At 38.9% G+C, this 21,272-nt stretch overlaps 2 protein-coding genes across 5 annotated transcripts; one reads left to right on the top strand and one right to left on the bottom strand.

The window, feature by feature from the left end:
• The first annotated feature begins 1,666 nt into the window (after positions 1 to 1,666).
• LOC103705558 (RING/FYVE/PHD zinc finger superfamily protein) lies at positions 1,667 to 8,342 on the top strand. Its single transcript, XM_008789319.5, has 7 exons — positions 1,667 to 2,101; positions 2,385 to 2,470; positions 3,981 to 4,127; positions 4,237 to 4,345; positions 6,950 to 7,073; positions 7,473 to 7,743; positions 7,962 to 8,342. The coding sequence occupies exons 1-7, from the start codon at positions 1,969 to 1,971 to the stop codon at positions 8,061 to 8,063; spliced, it is 972 nt and encodes a 323-aa protein (XP_008787541.1). The 5' UTR covers positions 1,667 to 1,968; the 3' UTR covers positions 8,064 to 8,342.
• A 628-nt stretch (positions 8,343 to 8,970) lies between these two features.
• LOC103705559 (uncharacterized) lies at positions 8,971 to 19,648 on the bottom strand. Of its 4 annotated transcripts, none has more exons than XM_089930723.1 (12): positions 18,887 to 19,585; positions 18,655 to 18,742; positions 17,494 to 17,593; positions 17,332 to 17,405; positions 17,141 to 17,212; positions 15,784 to 15,861; positions 12,454 to 12,578; positions 12,063 to 12,135; positions 11,316 to 11,377; positions 10,873 to 11,238; positions 9,483 to 9,582; positions 8,971 to 9,399 (listed from the first exon to the last, which is right to left on the bottom strand). In XM_089930723.1, exons 1-12 carry the CDS (start codon positions 19,360 to 19,362, stop codon positions 9,259 to 9,261), a joined length of 1,755 nt encoding a protein of 584 aa, XP_089786849.1. In that variant the 5' UTR covers positions 19,363 to 19,585; the 3' UTR covers positions 8,971 to 9,258. The 4 variants fall into 4 exon arrangements, with proteins under 4 accessions (XP_089786849.1, XP_089786851.1, XP_089786850.1 ...); XM_089930725.1 differs by having other exon boundaries at positions 8,971 to 9,358; positions 18,887 to 19,557; XM_089930722.1 differs by having other exon boundaries at positions 9,028 to 9,378; positions 18,887 to 19,555.
• Positions 19,649 to 21,272: the final 1,624 nt, after the last annotated feature.

The following is a 21,272-nucleotide window of genomic DNA, read 5'->3' on the forward strand; positions in this document are numbered from 1 at the left end:
AAGAATGTCATATCATTTTCTTCCCTCAATTTTTTTCCTACAATACTTGTTATAGTGCATTGTAGAAAGTAATAAATGATAAAAAATAAATTTATATTGCATAAGAATCATAATTTAACTATGATCAAAATATTGAAATCAGTAAAAATTATACTATAGCAGATTTAATAATTACATCCAATAATGAGAATTACATCCAAAAACACCAGATGGCAATGATTGCTATGCATGTTAATTAATAGCATTTTTAAAATAGTCAGGAGAGATGCAGATTCCACTACCCCATAGCTACTAAAATATAGATTTATCCATTTCAAATGATAATATAATTATGAATATAATTATATAATTTATGTTTGAATGTTTGGAAGGGCAAGAGGTAGAATTAGTGCACTCGTGTTGTGATGCAGTTAAATAAGCAATTATATGGAAAGCTCGAAACACTCCTATTATTCATATTTTAGAAATTAGGCCAATCATTTTTTTAAAAATTAATCCATTCTTGATTTAGTAAAATTAAGAATCGTAGTAGTCATAATAATGAATCGGAGTTCTCTTAGCATATATTCTCAATAAATGGGTATTGTCAAGCAAAAGTTGTTTCAACATGGGGTACAGATTATTTTTTATATAGTAGTATGGATTGTTTTTCATATGCAAGAGACAGAATGGATTCTAGCATCCATAATTTACTAAGTTTAAAAAATCTATCCATTTCCTTTTTTCGAAAATATGAATGGTGGAAAGTAGCATGCGACATAAACAAATTTATATGAAATAATGATCCTAATTCAAGATATCATGATCAAAAAGAGTAAGTGAAACTAGAACACAGAAAACAATAGATTTATTATTCAAAATAATGAAAATCATATATAAAATGTTGGATGGTGGTTATCAATATTCAAATGAATAATCCTTTACACTGGACAAGACAGATGGGGGTTCCACCAACCAAAAGCTCCAAAATTATAATATTCATTGGAATTAAATATAATATATTATATATGTTTTAAATGTATTGGAAGGAGAAAAAAAAAGTAGAGCAATGGCATATAACCATTAAATCTTCATTTGGAAATCTTAATAAAACCATACCGTGATAGAGGCACAACTATTGTCTCTTCCTTGGTGGTGCAATCAGGGCGATGCCATCAAGAAAATCTCGTAGAACTATATTATTTATATTTTAGAAACGAGACAAACCAATTTCGCAAGAAGAAAATTCATTTTTTATTTAGTAGAGTAAATTATCATAATTTTTCAAATATTCAATCAAATAAGGACCCTAAACCAAATTGATATTACCTCACAACCCTCATACCTCAGGTAAGGAGTTTGACACAGTAAAGAACCATAACTTATAAAGCGAGACAATCAAATCGCTCCAAAACCATAAGCTATAGAAAGTTATAAGGGGAAGGAAAGAGAATTTGAGGGAAGGAACGCGGTGGGATGGCAGTTATTTCAAAACGCGGAGCGTGGAATTATCAAAAATTTCATGATAAAGATTAGAAAAGAAGTATTTAATTATCGGCCCTCAGACTTATGCGACAACATATTCCTCCGAACACGCGCATAGCTACCTCTATGCGGTAAAGAGAAAAAGCCAGCATTTCTCCCTTTGGGCGCCGTTCATTTAGTAGGCCCCGCAACGTGGACGGCAGATCGACTCCTCGCATATAATTTTTATCTTCTTCTTCGAAGCGAGAGCTCACTAACGATTAGAGAGAGATAGAGAGAGGGCGGAGAAATAAAAGTAAACCCCCTCCTCCCCTTCGACAAGGGAAGCTCGGAGCGAGAGGGAGAGAGAGCGAGCTTGGGAGGAGAATTCTAGGGCTTTATTCCATGAGTTTTCTCTCCTCCTCTTCTCTTCCTCCTCTCTCTCTTTGATCCGACGGCATCTCCTTCCATTCCTCTCTTTCTCTCGCTCCGTCTCCGTAACTTGTCCTTGTCGCTGAGCTCGAGATGACGAGCAAGGTGGATCCGGGGAGCTCCTCCCCGCTGATCGCCCCTGGTCCGGTGCTGGAGCCCGGTGAGATCGACCTCGAAGCCGGCCAAGGGGAGCAATTACAGTGCCGGATCTGCCTCGAGACCGATGGTGACCCTTCTCGCTCACCTTTCCCCTCTTAATTCCTCAACTAATTTCCTGAATTTTCTGGAATTATCGTTTCCGTAAATCTCACTCCAATTTCGACTCCATTTGATGAAAATTGTGGAAATGGAGAGGAAATTTGAGTAAATTTAGTTCTAGGATCGGTTCGATCTTCCAAAATTTACAGTAAAAAGGAGGAAAAGGTGGATTTTTTTCACGCAAAACAATATTTGTTTTTCCTTTTAAGTGGTAGAATAAGCGACCGAGTTGTTTGTTTTTGGGTTCTCAGGAAGGGATTTCATAGCTCCTTGCAAGTGCAAGGGAACTTCCAAGTATGTTCATCGGGAATGTCTGGACCACTGGCGGGCTGTGAGGGTAAGTTGCTGTTTATCTGATGCAGTTTGTGCGGTTATATGATTAAGCTTGCACGCTTTAAGTAATTATGTTCATCATGCAGAGCAGTATAGGGAAAAACCCTACCCATTTTTGTATTTGGGTTTAATTTTGGTGTTTTGATACTAAATTTAGAGATTTAACCTGAGGTCATGTTTAGCCGTACCATTGCATAACTACGACTCATGCCATAGAAGCCAAGGCCATGGAAGGTTCGGTCTAATATTTGTTCTGGATGAGGAAAAAATAAATGTTTGGGTTTTGATGAAAATTTTGACTCAAAAGCCAAGGTACAAGGCATTTGGCACAGGGGAATTTGTAGTTTTCTCTATGAAGTTAGTTAAGGTAGGCATTGAAACAATGGAAAAACTTAAGATGTATGCATTATAAAATTGCGAAGGAGAGATTTCAAAAGGAGAACATCAGAGGATGTGGATAAATTGAACAATTCAACGTGGTGTGATAGAGAACTTGATAAGGATGTCATGATTTGCGCAACAGAGATATGAGGATTTGCCAGTTAAGGTGAGAATTTTGTCATCTGTCCAAGAAAGATGAAGGGAGGCCCTGAATTATTTTACTTGAGCATATAAGAAAGGATTATATATTGCTCATTGAGAGAGTAGGTAGCATATAATTGCAGTTGGTGAAAAGGAATTATTTGTAAATCCTTCCCCATTGATTTGGAAAAGGGCTCCTACCCCATGATACAATGGCAATAATGATTTATTTCCATCAATCTCTTCCATATGCCTGAAATTTATAATGCAGTTTGGTAATGTTATTCAAACATTTTTGGACTCACATTACTATGTATTGTTTAATCCTTTGTATTTCTGATGAGCAAATAAGTATCTGATCTGCCATGGACCAATAACATCTCTAGGGATGAGCCTATGCATGACCGAGACTGTCCTGCTCCTTATATCTGAAGTCAAAGGCACTCTCCTCTGGTGTACTAAGTGCTTTCCAGACCTGCCTATAACTGTATCCTATTTGTGTTGGTGAAATTAAATACTGATGGGTTGTTGGTTATTTATTATATTTTAAATATGGCTGGGGTTCATGAAAATGGTCAAATGGTGAGTAGAGATGGATGTGGAAAATAACATTTATAGACCATGCGTGAAGAGACTTAAGAATGTCAATATTCAGTTTGGCACTTGGAAAAGAGAAATCTGATAGGGAAATGGATGCCGAGTTGCTGATTTAGATTCAAGCTTTAGAATTAATGATAGTAGAATTGAGTCTGGTTGAAGTCTTAGAGAAATAAGAGAACAAAATTCAAATTCGGTTATAAAGATTGGTCAGAAGAGAAGACTGAAAACAAATTTAAGGCTTGGCAGTTTAAAAGGTCAGTGACGCTCTTCTAAAGACACTCCACCTCAAATTTATAGATGTGGATTCCTTTAAATATTTGTTTCTTTCAATTCTGCAAGATTATCTTCAGTCAAAATCAGCTTGACTCCAATCATTTATCCATATTCTCCAGGAAGGGTTTGCATTTGCCCATTGTACAACCTGCAAGGCTCCTTACTACTTGAGGGTTCATGTTCATGCAGACAGGAAATGGAGAACCTTGAAGTTCAGATTCTTTGTGACTAGAGATATATTGTTTATCTTTACAGTTGTTCAACTTGTAAGTTTATGATGATTTTTTATCTATTCTTGGCTGCTTTTAAAATATGTGTAGTTTCAATGTCACTTCTGTTGCCCACCTTTTATGAGCATCTGATTCACATGCACAGGTAATTTCTTCATTGGCATATCTGGTGTATCTGGTTGATAGCTATCAGCAATACTGGCTGCGTGTGGCCTGGGGTTTCGAGGGTGAACTTAGTTTCTACTATATATGTGGTAAATTCTTAGACCACGAAGAGCTTTTGATATTTTTTTTTTAAAAAAAGGTTATTTTACTTTAATGACAATGGTTTGCTTCAAAATGTCTCTTCAGTCTAAACCGCGTGTTTATGGTTGAAATTCCTACAAATTGCAATGTTTGTTGAAATGCTGTTTACGTTTCCCATGAAATAGAGATATGTGCTATATACTTTAATCAGCTCTCTCTTTTTTCCCTTAATACTCAATACACACACATATTATAATTTGGTAGAATTTTATGTTTCATTTGTCACTATGTTTTTTTTTTTTTTTTGAATTTGTGTTGGAATTATAGAACTAGCAGACTGTCCACTGATATTAGTAAATATAAACAGTTACAATATTATGTCATTATTTAGTCAGGATCCTGATTATCAATAACCATATAGCTTGTTTTATCATGTCAAAAAAAGGAAACTGATCATGGGTCGCATGAAGCAACAATGTGGGGATGTGGATGAGTGGGACACTTGCAGAAAGAAGAAGGCGTCAATTATAGGCAATATGCATATGTATAATAAGTGGTCAACTTATAAATAGCAAACAAGCCATTAGCACAATCGTTGCACATCTCTGTCTGAGAGATGGTTTTCTCTTCAAACTGGAGGTATTTTCCCAACTGATTGATGGGATGATTCTTCCATCATTTTTGTGAGATGATTGGTGTGGCACTTTGTTGTTCCAAAAGATATAACATGCATATGCTAATGCTATATTTGGACAGTCGGACCTGATTGAAGACAAAAGCTTGAGGTAGTACTGATGTAGATGTCAGTGGCAACTTGGGCAGGTGCAGACATGGTAACAACAAACTATACTAATTGATAAAGATGTTTAATTTGATGATTTATAAAGTTGCGCAACTCAAGCAGTAAGAGAAAACCCATAAGTATCATTACAAGCGAGAAGATAATCATTAACAACTACTGACAGATGACATTGCTGTATATAGCCATCATCACTGTTTATTTCATTGATGCTGCAATGCCTACATCAATAGGTGATAGCTGTCGACAAAGCTTGAACTTGACGAACCTTGCTTATACCTTGATAGGATGGGGTCCTTGTGCTCTACCATGACTGTAGGAATTACCTATATTATCAGAAAGGTGGGTGCCTGGCATTCTGTAAGACGATTGGCCAATAGCATTCACATAGCTTACACAAATGCGCAAGTAGCTAACAAGGGCAATGTTGGTGCATAAAGCAAGTGAAATAATGCATTTTAACTTGAAAACTAGTGCAGTATCACCAGGCAGTAGTATGAGGGACTGGGGACTGGGGACATGCAATGCAAGAATGGCCAAAAAACCAGATTCAACACCGTAAAAATGAGTGTTACTTATTTTGATTGGACATGGCAATCTTCAACACAAATGCTTCAAAGTTGGTCAAGAAGCACACAGAAATCAAAGGAACCTCTAAAGTGGATCAGAACTAGACAGTGAATTGCAGCAATATGAGGTCAAATTATTAAAAAAAAAATCCACCAAAACCTTTGCTTCTGGATGCTAAAGACCATCAACACTCTGGAGGGGATGAACCTAAGGAAAGGTTATAAATAACCGAAGAAGAGGATTTCTGATGACTTAGTTGAGAAACAAAAGTTGAAACTGAGGCCTAGTAGGAGGCTCCAGGCAAAGAGGATGAACCAATTTGACACATCAAGAGGGGGAGGGAGGGAGGGAGGGAGAGAGGGAGAATGAATGGAAGAATCCCTGGGCCAGTGAACTTTTTCGAAGTCAATCTAAGAGAATTAGATCCCTGCACCAACAGTAACTTGGTTCAGTCTCTTATGACACCCAAACAACTAAGCATAAAATTATTCACTTGTCTCCCTAACCTTGAAAATCTTTTTGTGATCAACCCTTGACTTGAGGCCATTTCTCTATCATGAACAAAAGCTTTATGGTTCTGTCAAATTCTGGCTATGCTCCATTTGAGGTATGAATGTTTAGGAGTGGTCCAGTGCTTCAATTCATTGGTAGGGATGGAAAATAGGTGCAGTATCTTGTAGTTGTTTTCCATAGTCCATAAAAGAGCCTAGGATGGACTCTGTACCTCTGGTTCTGGAAATCTGCTATGTGATTGTCATCCCACAAAGGCTAGAGTGATTAAAGTGAAAGAGCCAAATTACTGATTTCCCCCTGAAAAAAAAGAGCCATATTTATGGATATTATGGAAGAGGCATGCGCATGCTGGTGTACATACAATCTAGAGTGATTAAAGTTAAAGAGCCAAATTTCTGATTGCTGCCATAAAAAGAAGAGCCATATTTATGTACGTTATGGAAGAAGCATGCACACGGCTGCACACACGCATGCATAATGCATTGTATAATGGGTACACCTATGTGCTTAAATATCTCGACATCTGTAATTGGTGTTTGATGATCGGATTAATTCTTTACATTTTGAGCTTGGAAATCTTTAAATTTTGGATCGAGAAAATTTTGTGCTTGTGGTTGGGATGTTTGCACGTGTTGAATCTTAAGCTTCAATTTTGTTATATTATATCTTATTATTATATATCTCTTCCCACTCATGCTGATTTTTTTATTATCATTGTGGGCAATTGCAGGGGCCCTACTATTTTTTGCTTTGCTTGGATTGTCTGGATGCTTCATAACTTGCTATGATCGTCGAGTACGCAATGATTTGGCTCAGCCTTGTCGAGAATTATGTCTCTGTTGCTGTCAACCAGGGTAAGTGCTGCATCTAATTTAATTTAATTCTTAATAATGCGATGTGCATTCTCAATATATTGACTTCCATGGTAATGCTTTATCCTTTGGTGCATGCTGATTTTGGAATAAAATCTTTTCTTTTTTATTGCTAAAGCCTGTGTGTAGTTCTTATTTAGTTTACATTCTCGTTATCGAGTTTTGGATTCATGCTGATTTTGGAATATCGTATTTGCTCTTAAATGCAAAGTCTTTACACGAGCTTAAGACACAAGCAAAAACTAAAGCATTAAATAAAAAGGAATTCTATCTCTTTCGCTTTCTCTGTGACACAAATATGCACCTTTCTCTCTTCATCTTGGTTTATGATGAATGTTTGTATGCTAAATAACATCAGTTTCTTTTTTTCCCTCCTTTCAGAATGTGCGCTGATTGCCATCTCCCTGGCACGCTCTGTATGTGGACCGACTGTACTACTTGTTTTGAAAGTTGTGCAAGTACAGCAGGTGAATGTGGATGCTTGGGAGGTGCTGGAGAAGCTGGGCTACCATTGCTGTTTATCATGGGATTGATTGTGCTTGGGCTATTCACTATTATTGGCATATTCTATAGCGTGCTTGTGGCAACAATGGTTGGCCAACGGATTTGGCAGCGGCATTATCATATACTAGCTAAACGAATGCTAACAAAAGTGAGTCCTGATTTCTTAGTCGCATGTTTCTTTTATTCTTTTGCCATGGTGCAAATTCATGATTCCATGTAATCAATGTGTGGTGTAGTTGATCCTTTGTTTGCTTGATAGAACCATAACATAAAAAATATCTGATCTATTTTTTTTTTCATTAATTTGTTCAACATCTCAGCTGGATATCACTTAATGAAGCTAATCACCTCTTAAATGATTATCAGGAGTATGTTGTGGAGGATGTTGATGGCGAGGGCATGGACTGGTGCCCACCACCCCTTCCACCCGAGCATGTTCAGCAGCTAAAGTCTCTCGGGCTCCTGTAACTCAATCCTTTAGCTCAACATCATGTTGCGCTTAAGAGATGCACATGGAAAGGCACAAGAGGGTTGCACCATGTGTTTATGTGGACACTCTTCTTCTGACATTTAATTTGTGTTACCATATCCCTCAAGTTAAGCTTCACTTTATACACAGTGTATTTTCCATTTGTAAATGATGAGACACAGCAGTCCGCCATGCCATGGCAGCATCTTTAATGTTACGATCACAGGATGTTCCTACTTTTTATTGAGTAAAGCATACGTGGAGCTGTCTTCATTGTACCCTCTCAGATGGCTTTGGATCTACTGCTTTAGGAAATTGGGGGCAAGTATGACTATGTTAATGCCTCGACCTCGTGATTGGACTCGGTGCCATTTCTGATTTATCTGACATAAACGGTGAGAGACTCATAGCATAATTATAGTTCCACTACTGGGAACATATCAAACATGATCAGACCGGAGTCTTTGATTGCTTGGCAAAGGGTATGACCATTGAGACGAGCCCTAATTTATAAGATTAAATTTTAATAACCAGAAGTCACAAGCATGTCAAAGCTGCCCAGCACAAGAGAGCAGCAACCGAGTTGGCTGTTTACAGGTCTAGTTGGTTTCTATCTTCTCAGTCCTAGTATCCATGAAACTACGAGGCCAAATTTAACTGGAATGTGACTATCGGTCCGCTGGGTTATTTCGATCCGCATAGTGGCTTCTAATGGTTTCGCATATCAACAAACTTAGATATCTTCGGGTTACCTGATGAGACTGGATTCTGGATGGGCAGATAGCCAATTACTAAATACCCTCTTTCATCAATGCTCCGGCGGAGCACTATAAACAAAACGATAGTTGTAGCAAGGAATTGTTCTACAGACTAATTATCCAAAAAGCAGCTCAAAGCTTTGCCAAATTGGCATAATTCAAGTAAATTGCCGTTACTATAATTAATGTACAACAAGACATAAGCTTCTCCCCAGCTAAAAGCATTAATTTGTTGGATAAAATCAGGAGCTATACTTCTGTGCTACAAAACTACAAGGAAAAGCTATTTACAGCCAGAAAAAAAGGGCAACAATTAGTTATGTACATCGAAATTACACAGTAAGAGACGTATTGTGAAAGAGCAGCTGGTGCCTTGCTAGTTTTTCGTAGCATTTATGAACATTACCCGTGTCCGAAGTTCAACATCTCCAACCTGCTATGGTGGTGGGAGAAAGGTTGGGTGCTCCACTATATCCCAACCTTCCACAAGGCTTTCAGATCTTTCCGACTCAATCATCTCGTCCGAGCAAAGAAAACTAGTAGCAGAGTTTGAGAACTGGTTGTCATTAGCATTTGGCTGATTGACACAGTAAATTAAATATGAGATTGAACAGACTTGAAGGCGACAAAATAAATATTATATATCCACATATGGCTTACCATTATTGTTGTGCGCATACTCTCCACTAAACTACTTGATGAAACCCCTGAATTTGCATTCCATACTGATCTGTTCATCAGCTGAGCTTCCTTATCAGACCTGTGAATCAGAAAGAGGAAACATTATATACCGCAAAAAAAAAAAGAGGAGGGGGAGTAGAAGAGAGACATTATCACTACAAGCAGCATTTACCCCTGAAAAATGTGAACTATCAACAAGAAATTATAACAACTTAGGGTTGTTTTATGGCCAGATCAAGTAATCACATTTTAAACTGTTCGCAGTAGTAATTTCAGATTCATTTACATGTGATGTCTGAGCCTCACGCTCATTGTCTTCTCAACTATAGGATGTGAGTTTTGCTTGTGCGCTTTCAGTTTTGTGGGCACACATGCATGCATTCATATGGATATATGGAATTCCCAAAATGACTGCAATACCTTTCCAATATCATCTGAGCACACATGCACAAGTATTTTGCATGTGCCATGCATGTGCCTTTCACCAGGGGATGAGGGCTGAATACAGGAGTGAGGACCCTGGCACTTCCCACTGTACAGAGGCTGCACTTCTGTGGAGTCTGGGCCCTTCACAAGCACTGGATAAAAAATCCCAAAAGCCCTACTTGTATCCTTGCTATAATCTAAAAAAGGAATAATGCGAAACTAACATCGACACTCGCAATGCACCCTAAAAAATAAGGGTTCTAGCATCTAACCTTCAGCTTATAGTGGGGCACACCAAACAGACACATTGGTCTTCACCTCTAAACAAGCAATAACCTGAATTTTTGTAGCTGTTGTGAGGACTGATGCTAGCTTAGTATTTTTTAGTAAAAAAACCACCACAATTCGCTTGTAAAACTGATGTTCTTTCTAATCAAAACTTCTTAATAGATCAATGTTCAAGTTGTTGTGGTGGGAGCATGCATGAGGAGAAGATGGTTTGATCAAAATATGATTGAAATTTCAAGATTTGCTGAAGGGTGAATTTATTAGAAGAACTAGATTCTGTTGCCCTCTATTTCAGTTTTACTTTTTTTTTAATACAGCCTTTCACAAGACATCTTTTGTAAAGTAGCGTGCATTTTCTTACAGTTAAGCATAAAAATATGATGTGTTTTATTTATCCAATTATCTTAGCACTCCCATCTAAAATATTTGTACATGTGCCGTATCATAAAGCAATGGCAAGGCAAATATATCGATGAGTTCCAAAGGAATCAAAAAAATCAGAGACTTGCAATTAAAATAGCAAGTTTATATGCCTTAAATGAGTAATGAAAATATTCTAACTCGAATAGTTATAATAGTTGACCGAAAATTAAAATGATAACCTGGAAAGAATATGTGCGAAAACTCATCTAGAAAAAGATGACTGGAATTATACCTTGAGCATGCCATCTTCAATGACAAAACAGATCGCAGTTCCCTTGATGAAGATAGAGTGGCCAACAATTTTGCAAATGCTTCAAAATTGGAAGCTTCAGAAGGTACATCCAAGCACAAAGAATTATAGCAGTAAGCTGTAATGCATGACACACTTTTTTTGAGTAGTGATATTCCTTTCTGCAGGTCCTTGTGAGTTTCGACAGAATGTGGAGAAGCAGAAGAATAATTAGAGCTACTACTTCCAGAAGTATCTTCTGGCTCCACGGAAGCAACACCAAAATTGCTGGAGCTTCTGTCAGACCATGAATTGTCGTCACTGGAGCAGCAGCAGTTCTGCCTCGGAATAAAAAGTGGATACTCCTTGCTGCACAAGTGGCCTAAAATCATCATGTAAAGTGGACATGAATTTAATTTATTTAAAATTCCTTTCCCAATAAGCACCTTTGTGAAGACGGATGTGTATCCCAATATGAATTTCGCTGCCATATGCATGAGCAAGAACCCTGAAGTAAAAGTGCAACAAGAAGAGTTAAAATATTAGAATAATGTCCTATATGGGTAATCCAGCAAGATTATTTTTTTGCTGGATTTGTGGATTGGGCAGCCATTTTGAGCATGGCCCATATCAACCCAACACCCACCAGTCTGAATCCCATAGGAAGAAAAAAAAGACTTCAATGGTTCTTTTTCTCCTTCCTGCAGACCAACAGGCCCACAAGCTGAGATTTAGGATGGGATCTTAGTGGGTCCTTAGAAGATGCAGGCTGGGTAAGCGAACAGGCTCGATTCCTACAGGATATTCCTGCAGCAATATCCAAACAGGCCCTATAACAGTTGGAAAAGAAGGAATTGCCATGAAAAGCATATTGTAGAAATACAAAGCAATAGGGGAGGGGGGGTAACCAACAGGTTGCATTCACCAAGTAAGATGCAATGTTTTTGCAGGAATCATGATGCAGGTAAAACAAAGGAAGCATAGACTTCTACCATTTATCTCATAGTGCATGTATCTACCTTTATACATGCATGTGTGCATGATACGTACATATGTAGATGGAGAATTCGTTTTTTGATGGAATTTAATATAAGCATGTGCGTGATTACTAGGATCTTGATGCTTAGACTATGACATACAAGTTCTACTATTGATTATGGTCATTCTTATTCAATTCATCCATCAAAGCTTACCGCAAAACCACAATTATGAAGGGCTGGAGCAGCCAAGTTTCGGACAACAAGATTTAGAAGTTGGACCACGTACCTGCCATACAACCAGAGACAAGAATTTTGTGGTTAATTCATATAAAAAGAGATCTAATTGATGCATCAACACTTGTTATACCAAAAACCCACCCCACCCCACCCCACCCCAAAAAAAAAAAGAGAAAGAAAAGAAATGGATAATATCAATTTAACAATTGAAAAACCAATATCATGAATCTCTTACAGACCAATAAAGTGTCTAAAAGGTACACATAAACACCATGTAAGCCTAATTGCAACATTGTCGGGGAAATTAGGAAGACCAAAAATCGAGGAACACGAATATCATGGAGTTCTAGCAGTAAGAAGAATTCACCCCAGAGAGGCTGCAAGCTCTTCAGATGGAACTGAATGCGGATCAAGTCCTCTAGGTAAGCGTGCATTGCATATTTGATCAAATGGACCACTAGACCCATCCTTTCTTTCACCATCTGGATTCACCTGGGAGATGAACAACGAAAACATTATTTGAAACTGTACAAGAATAGTCATCCAAACTATTAAAAAAAAAAATCTTAATGGATCAATGAAACTTGTGATGAAGAAGTTAGGAGAAGGAAATCATAAAGCTTATCAAAATTTACATGCATCTCCCTAACATATGTCTTTGATAAGTTGGAGCACAGGAAACTTCCAATAACTCGTAAAGTATATCAGCAGTATTTGTACTGTACAAAAAGGCATCAGAAGATCTCAGATCATGTTTATACAGGGAATCACATTCATGATAAGACTTTTTTTATTAAATAGATATCATAAATAAATGAATAGTAGATTATTTGTGCGATAAGCTCCTTGAAAATTTGGATAGTGCTAAGATATTACTCTGCAATCTAATTTCTTGCTTCACTTTAACCAAGAAAAGGTATCTTATCCATATGAGTTCGGATCCATGGTTAAACCTAAAACCCGTCGAAGTTTGAGAATGGCTTATGTCTACTTACAACCTCATGTCAGCCTCCTGAGCCAATACTTCTTATATTGATCTTCTATATAAAGGGAATCATAATCTAAAACTAATTGAGTCATTGTTCGTTTGGAACAATGGTTGGAAATGGACCATATTAAGAAAAGTATGGATTTGCATTGGATGTTGTACTAAAGAGGGTAGGATTCAAGAAGCAAAAGTGTAGTCAAAGAAAAAGCAGAGATTGTGGTGGAAGATATGGCATGAGGATAGATGGATACGAGGACTCGCAAAGCTATGTTTTAACTCAAAAGTACAAAGCTATTGAGTATGATTTTGATCACATGTCTAAATTTGTTACCTCAAAAACTTACAAACTACCTATAATGTTTTGACTTCATATTGGGCAATGGACATTACAGTGCGCTGAATGGTACATAAATTACTTCTACTAAAGCATCATTTTTCACATCCTCAAGCAATTCAAACCCGAAAGCAGGGATGCAAATGGGCCAAGCCTGGGTTGGGGGTTTGCAAAATTCTCTGTAGGGCCAGAAACCCGGCCCGAATAATGTAAACGATGGCCTGCATGCTGGGCCATTTGCGTCCCCAGCCAAAAGGCTCAAATTTGCAACAGAAGTTGAAAACTGAGCAGTGGGCTTCTCCAATATTTACTTCCATCAAATGTCAGTCACAGCACAAAAAGGACAAGATGTCTTTTCCTAAATCACAAACCAAGTCAACTGCATAGTTGCAATTATTGAGCATTATCATATATTAAATACTATCTTTATGCTATCAGGCCATCATTCAAGTTCGGGCTCGGTGTGCTAACTGATGCAAACTTGCAAAGTGTGCTTGTGCAGACCACTTAAGACCCCAGCGACGATTATCTTACATTGTTACATACCATTCAAAACCAACAGTTCAAATGTGTCATGGAAAAGAAATCAGTATATGTAAATGCTGCTGATTGTGCAACATTTAGCTAATATTTGGCATAATATAGTGTAGCAATGCTCCAGGAAAAGGGTGGAAAACTTTGGATAGTATTAGTATTTTATATCTAATGTCCTGGCTGCATCTCATCCTCACAGAAGTAAAATCCCATAAAACAAGACAGAATTATATACAGTAGTTCCTGCTACAACTATGCAGCACACTCTCATTAAAGGTCTATTTTCCATCTCACCAAGCACATGACTATTAGGAGGTTCTGGTTGTCTTTGTTCATTATTCAGTAACCCAAAGACATTATGAATGTTATGGTTCCTGGTAGCAACAATACAGGTTCTGCAAACCTTGTTATAGATTACTTGGCCCGTGATAGAAATATAAAATGATATGTAAATATAACCAAACCATGTTAAGAATTTACAGAAAGTTGATTGCTAATCGCAGTATTTATAACTGTTGTCTACATATATAACTTGTGTTCATTTGCATGTTAGGTTCCTGTGCACATAACCTTAACCATCCAACTTTGTCCCAATTATTTGGGTGCCCATACAGTGAAAATCAACTCTAAAGAGTTGTTTCTGTGTCTATTTTTGGAATGTGCTGGTTTGGCTGTGTCAGAAATGCATTATGGTACTTGTTGGCTCTCGGAATAATCTAAAAACTGTTTTGAGTGAGGAGAAAATAGAATAAGTGAAATTTTCTAGGCATCATTAAGAAATTTATTAAAGTCGAAAAAATGATGCAAGGAACTTGCTTGAAGAAAAAAAAAAGACTGGTAGAGAAACAAGCAATAAAGCAAAATGCCAACCCCATAACTACGTGTAAGATAATATAAAAGGGAAGATGACAACTAGTGAGCTGGCTAATTTATCTTTATTTTTCTTTTTCTTCAGAATGCAGCATTAGAAGAATTATTGACAGAACTAGCATGATCCTACCAGGGTATTTTTGCCTCATTATGCCTTTATTGATACCAGAGTGTTCAGAACAGTGAATGGGAAGGCAGTGACATTAAAATTCTTTTGACCTCTTGGTATTCTTGAACTTATTTAATGGGATAGAACGAACTTTCCTGCCGGTTTCACCCATCAAGATCATGATGCAGCAGTTAAAATAATACATGCAGCAAAAGGTTGGAAATCATCTCCTGCTCGAATAGACTTACTTGAAAAGGGTTTAAGGCTTTAAGCTTCATCCATTTTGGTGTTGTGCTTTAATCTGGCTGATTAAACACATATAGGACTGTTGGGGCAGTCTTTCACCACCTAAACAAGTAACTTTGGCAGTTTATGGTTCATCTGAAGGATACAAGCAGCCATTCTAGAGTCCTCTCCTAGTGAAAATAAATGCATTCTTCTGATCTTTTTGCAGGCTAATGCTGCTGATCTTAATTTCTGCACTTCTTCCTTAGGTTGCTTACACCTGATAACATGTCACCTTTCACTTCATCTTTTAATTGAAATGCAGAACATGTTGCAATGCATCCAAGTTTATATGTAATGCATAACTTGTCCACAAAAAGATAGCATTATGCAACATGATAAAACTAGCAAGGACTACTTGTATCTTGGATATTTTACATGACGAGTATTAATTCTGCAATTTAATAGATCATGCTATAACTAGCATCCATGATCAGCAGATCTTACACAACTACTTGGATTGGCTTTCTGTATCTTTTCTTGCACTCATTCCTATTTGGATTAGCTAATGAACCCCACGTATATACATGTATGTCTAAAGCCAAGAAATTGCATCAAAGAGATAGATGGCACTTACTCGACGCATTGGGAACAGTTTGCAGATTTGTTTTATAACTACTAACTGTTTGTGAAGACGTTCAGAGGTGATCTCCATCTGAAATAAACACAACAGCATGACAATCATTGGATGAATGAGAGCGAAGATCAAAATATTTTAACGAGAAAAACAATACTGAAAAGGAAACCAGGAAGAAACAAAAAAAAATGTGAATGGCAAAAAGAAGATCTATTTCTTCTCCTGCATGAAAGGAAAACATCCAAACTCTAATGCCTGAATCAAGCTATCATCAACATCTATAGGTTGGCATTGCCAATTTGCTATAATCCTGCTAGCTCATCCAGCATTTTAACTTATGAATAACAACATGTGTTATCTAGATGAACACCATCCAATGATTCTTCCAAGCATCAACACAATCGTATTTGTAATGGTGAGCCTTGGCTGAAAAGTAAGATCGCTCTATTGTGACCTGGAGGTTACGGCTTTGAAATACGGAAACAACTTCTTTGCACATGGGGGTAAGGCTGCTTACATCTGACCCTCTCCAGATCCTGCAATGACAGGGGCCTCGCACACTAAGTCACCCTTTTTTTTCCTATCAACACAATCATATTTGTGGCTGAGATTTGAGAGTTGCTAAGAACTTTTGAATCGATTAGTCAGGATTTTATTGATATGACGGTAAAGTAGTCACCACTTAGAAACATTGCATTAGTGCAAAGGGTTGCAATGTTCTTCACAAACTTTAGAACTTCCCAATGAAAGCTGAGTGAACATATCCAGCTACATGACCAGTCATATACATCAGATCCTTTCAGTGTAGGAGACATCTGAAGAACAAATACGATAATCCAACAATGCTGCTTTTAGCCAACAAATGTTAAAACATTAATAAACTTCAATACATTATTTCATCATAACTTCCATTTTCTAGGGGTTACCTAAGAACTTTTAATTAAGATTAGGTAAACAAATAAAAAAAGGAAGAGGAACAGATCCAAAGTCTTGACATGATCAGAAGACATTGTTAAATAAGATTAGGTTAAACTCTTGGGACTGCCCAAAGACGATAATCCTCTAGCAAGGAGCCAAGTGCAATAATGTTTTTTTTTTCTTTGATTAGATATGGATCTAAAACAGATTATTAAGCTACATAAACAAAAGCCCGTATAACCCAATTAAGCTTGAAATATTATAAAATCATGAAAACAAAATAAATCTCAACATGAGTTAGCCAAAAAACTTAAACAAAAAAGAATAACTTTAACAAATAAAGAGTAACAACACTCAGCAAACATAATTGAAACATGCACCCCGATTACTGTGCACTAAACTAGATTTATAAAAATTATTGTTGAAAAAGGAAACTTACATAGACTAAATTCTGAGCGTAAATGATATTGGTATAGAACGTCTCCAACAACTCCACACGGTTCTTTTGTAACTGAAAGTATGAAATCAATAGTTAACACGAGATTGGCATGCATGTGCAAAATTCAAGTATATTTTCCGTGGCAAAAATAAACTATGCCAAAAACCATTGCTGACAAGAAATTGTATTACCGATGCAAAAGCCGAATCCAGCATCCCATATCTTAAGTTTAGATCATTTGATTCTTCCTCAACCTTAGCCTTCTCTAAAAAGAACAAAAAATTCCAACATAAATTTAGAAAATGATAGTGTCATGCTATATGATGCCTGATATTGTATATGAAGAGACCAACCTTGTGAGAGTTGTTTCTTCAAGTGGTTTAGTCGCTCCCTCAACTTCTTGAGTTTCTCATTTTGGCTTAGTCTCCAATTAAATTGATTATCTGTTTTCTTCTGGCAACGTTAAATATCAACAAAGAAATTGGTGAAGAAAAAAGAAAACAAAAAACAATAAAGAATATTCCAAAGTTATATGCAAGAAAAGTCAAAGGTCCAAATCTGTCTCCATGTGAAATTGCTCACACCATTTAGAGGCTTTATATTCAATCATGCAATTTTTTTTTTTTTTTGAATTTCATACTCTTACCTGATATGCTACATCTTATCTAAAATGTATAGTACATATTATAATGTGTTATCAACAACCAAAGATGAATTTATGCAATCTACAATTGATTGCTAGCAAATTTAAAAAATATTACATTACGGGGTCGTTCAACGCATGTCAAGCATGAAAGAGGAAATGTAAGAAAGGGATTTGCCTAAAAGAAATTTCAAAATGAATAAGTAACTATAGGCAAGAATTATCAATGTGTTTAGAACTGAATATTCAATTTTAGATGATGCAGAACAATATAAAGTTGTCTCTAGAAAAAATATAAGAGGCACCAGATAAGATATCAAGGACCACGTTTTGCTCAATATGATATTATTGAATTTGATGAACTAATGTAAGATTTAGTCCTTCACAACACGTCTTGACAAATCTTGCAAGAAGGGACTAGATATATGATCCATCCAAAACAAACTCCAAATAATTCATAATATTTCATAGATGCTTGTTATTGGTGGCTATGGCTAAATGGTGATCAAGAGGCAAGAAATTAATGGAATGGCTTGTCATAGGGCTAGTGCCTTCTTCCAGTAGCTTTCTTGGAATTCTCTATTTCGAATCAAGCTTATGTAACTTGTCTAGACGTGTGGTTTATTCCTCATCTTCTTTCGCTTGATTGAGTGTCATTATCTAGCAAAAATGCTAAGTACATAAATTTAAATAGTTAATCAACTGTGAGCTCTACCAACCAGCTGGACAACCCTTCGAACAATTTTCACGGTGAAATTAGACATAACTGCAAGCCAGATTAAACACATGATAATAATTGGAAACCAAGAAAATATGCCCATAGATAAAGAAATAACAAAAACGATTTATGCAAGGCATGTAAAAAACTAACCTTTTCCACCAACTTTTCATTCAATCTCGAATAAAGAGAATCCCTTGTGCTTTTCAGCGATTTCAACGAGTTGTAGCGATCACTTAATCTTCACATATCGAAAAAGGAGGGCAAAATAAATTATTGCGATCCCTCGATCGAAAGGTCCTATTTCGATCGAATATACTAAAAGACTCGGTGATTGCTCCGATCTAATCCGATCAAACCCAAGCGATAGAGGAATTGGGGTTACCTGTAGTTGACGCAGACGGCGCAGATGGAGGCGAGGTTGGAATTCTCGCAGATGGCGCAGCTGCCGGACTTCCTCTCCATGGCCCTCTTCTCCGCTTCACTTCTGCTCCTTGAGCTCGGGATTGAGAAGAGGCCGTTGCGGGCGAAGGAGAGGCGCGGCCGAGGCGGCCCTTTATCGCCCGGATCGTTCGAAAGAAGAGGGTTTTGTAACCTAGGTGGGGTTAGGGGGAATTGGCGAGGGAATTGGGGGGAGATCGGGAGGAGATGGACCGGGTCTCGTACGTGTGAGAAAACGGACTGGGGAAGGGGGAGGGGAAGCCGGGAAGGGGAGGGGGAGCCACACGTGTGCCACGGCAGCGGCGTAGAAATTAGCCGACCCGACCATAGTACGCATCGAGTTGGCCAAATCCCGATCCGGGAGCCGATCCCTACCCGACTTCCATCCACGCTCTCCACCGCCTCCCTCTCCCCGCCCATCCTCGCTTTCTCTTCCCATCTTCCTCGCCACCGCCACTATTACCGCCACCCCCTGTCCCATCTCCATCCTCTCCTCCGCCTCCCTCTCCGCCACCCCCTCCTCCCTTCCCGCCCACCTCTCCGTCCGGATGGACGATGGAGGTGGAGGCATGGCCGCATTTGGAGGAGCCTTTTTCATCTCGCAGCAACTGCTGTGGCTATGCCGCGAGGCACCCGTGAAGATAATACGACTAGGTGCACATGATTTTTTTTTTTTTTTTTTTGGCTAAGGGTGCATATGATTATTGGCCAATGGCAATTGCATGGCAAACCTTATCAGTGGAATTGGGGAGCCAAACGTCACCCTGTGGAGTGGGGGCGTTCGCTTAGTTCCCCACCCTACCAACTGGTGGATCAATCTTGATACTGTGGTGCAGAACCAACTTTCATAGTGCTGGGGCTGGCTTTGTTGCCGGAGATCATATGATTGTTGCCGGGGGCTCGGCACTCGGCATATCCTTTCTTAGAAATCTCCTCATATATTCTTACATTTAAGTCCTGAAGTTTTTTTGTTAAACTATTTGCCAGCCGACCAGCAGGGAAGGACTTGATATCCATTCGTTGGTTGAGCACAGGGAGTTACTGGTGACCAGGATGGCAGCCCGGTTTCTTCTAGAGCCTGAGAGCTTTTAGGGCTCATTGTTGAGGGCAAAGTACGAGAATCCTGCCCCCCACTTCGCCCTACGTGCTGGCCGAGGAGCTTCCTTTATCTGGAGAAAGATCTGCGCCCGCGCCCCGGAAGTGATACCCGAAATCAAGTGGGAGATTGGGGATGGGCGGATGATCAGCATTCTGGAGGACAGATGGCTGGCTGAAGTAGTACTGCAGAGTTGGCCCACCGAGATTGACCATGACTGGATGGAGGGATGCAGAGTGTGTGCCTTATTTGCCTAGGGGGAGCGGAGATGGGACGCGGGTCTTGTTCGGTATGTATTCGGGGAGCACCTTGCTGAGCCTGTCCTTACTCTGCCGATCATAGGGGGGAGACAGTGAATAGGAGGGTGTGAAGTAAGACAGGAAGGACGACTGTGAGTACTCGGGACCTCTCGTGGATAGGTAGAGGGCCCTCAGTGCGACAGATGGATTGCGGCTGGATTTGGAGGATGCACATTCACCCCCGACAGACCTTGTTCCTGTGGAAGGTGGCTGGGGTGTTTACCTACCAGTGGGGTTTTGGTGAGGCAGGGAGTGAGGGTTCCTACCATATGTGGAGCTTGTCGGGCGACAGAAGAGACCATCTACCATGTTCTTTTTGGGTGCCCGAGAGCCAGTCAGATATCGAGATGTGCTTCAGCTCAGCCTGATCAGAGGCAGATGTGGACGTCCACTAAGAAGTTCCTACGACATTTGGAGGCCTCGGTCCGGGGGTCTATACGAGAGGAGAGAGGGACTCGTGATGCCTACCTGGCCTATCACTGCTGGCTGGAGAGGAATACACGGGTTTTCGACGGCGAGAGCCTCCATCCGAGGGTGGTGGCGGACCGAGCTTTACAACATGTGGCGAAGATTACTGGCACTATTGAGGCTTCACCTACTAGGTTGGTCAGGGACATCTGGGAGGCCCATTCTACTCTTGCAGTGTCCATGACGATATTGGTATCCTGGGTGCCCCCATCCCCTGACTTTCTCAAGGTGAACTTCGATGGCAGCATAGTAGCGGACGGGAGCTGCGAAGGTGTGGGATTTATTATCAGAGATCATGACGCCAGACTTGTGGCGATAGGTGGGCGGAGGATTTTTGATTTGTCAGTGGTGACCGTAGAGCTTCAGGTAGGGGTGGCAATCGGGTCGGGTCAGACATAAACGGGTCGGGTCAGATGTTAAACGGGTCAGAAAAGTATAAACCTGAACCTGACCTGTTTATTAAACAG

Source organism: Phoenix dactylifera, chromosome 5, assembly GCF_051530095.1.
Source record: "Phoenix dactylifera cultivar Ajwa chromosome 5, Ajwa_hap1_PhDact_Kaust_v1.1, whole genome shotgun sequence".
NCBI classification, from domain to species: domain Eukaryota; kingdom Viridiplantae; phylum Streptophyta; class Magnoliopsida; order Arecales; family Arecaceae; genus Phoenix; species Phoenix dactylifera.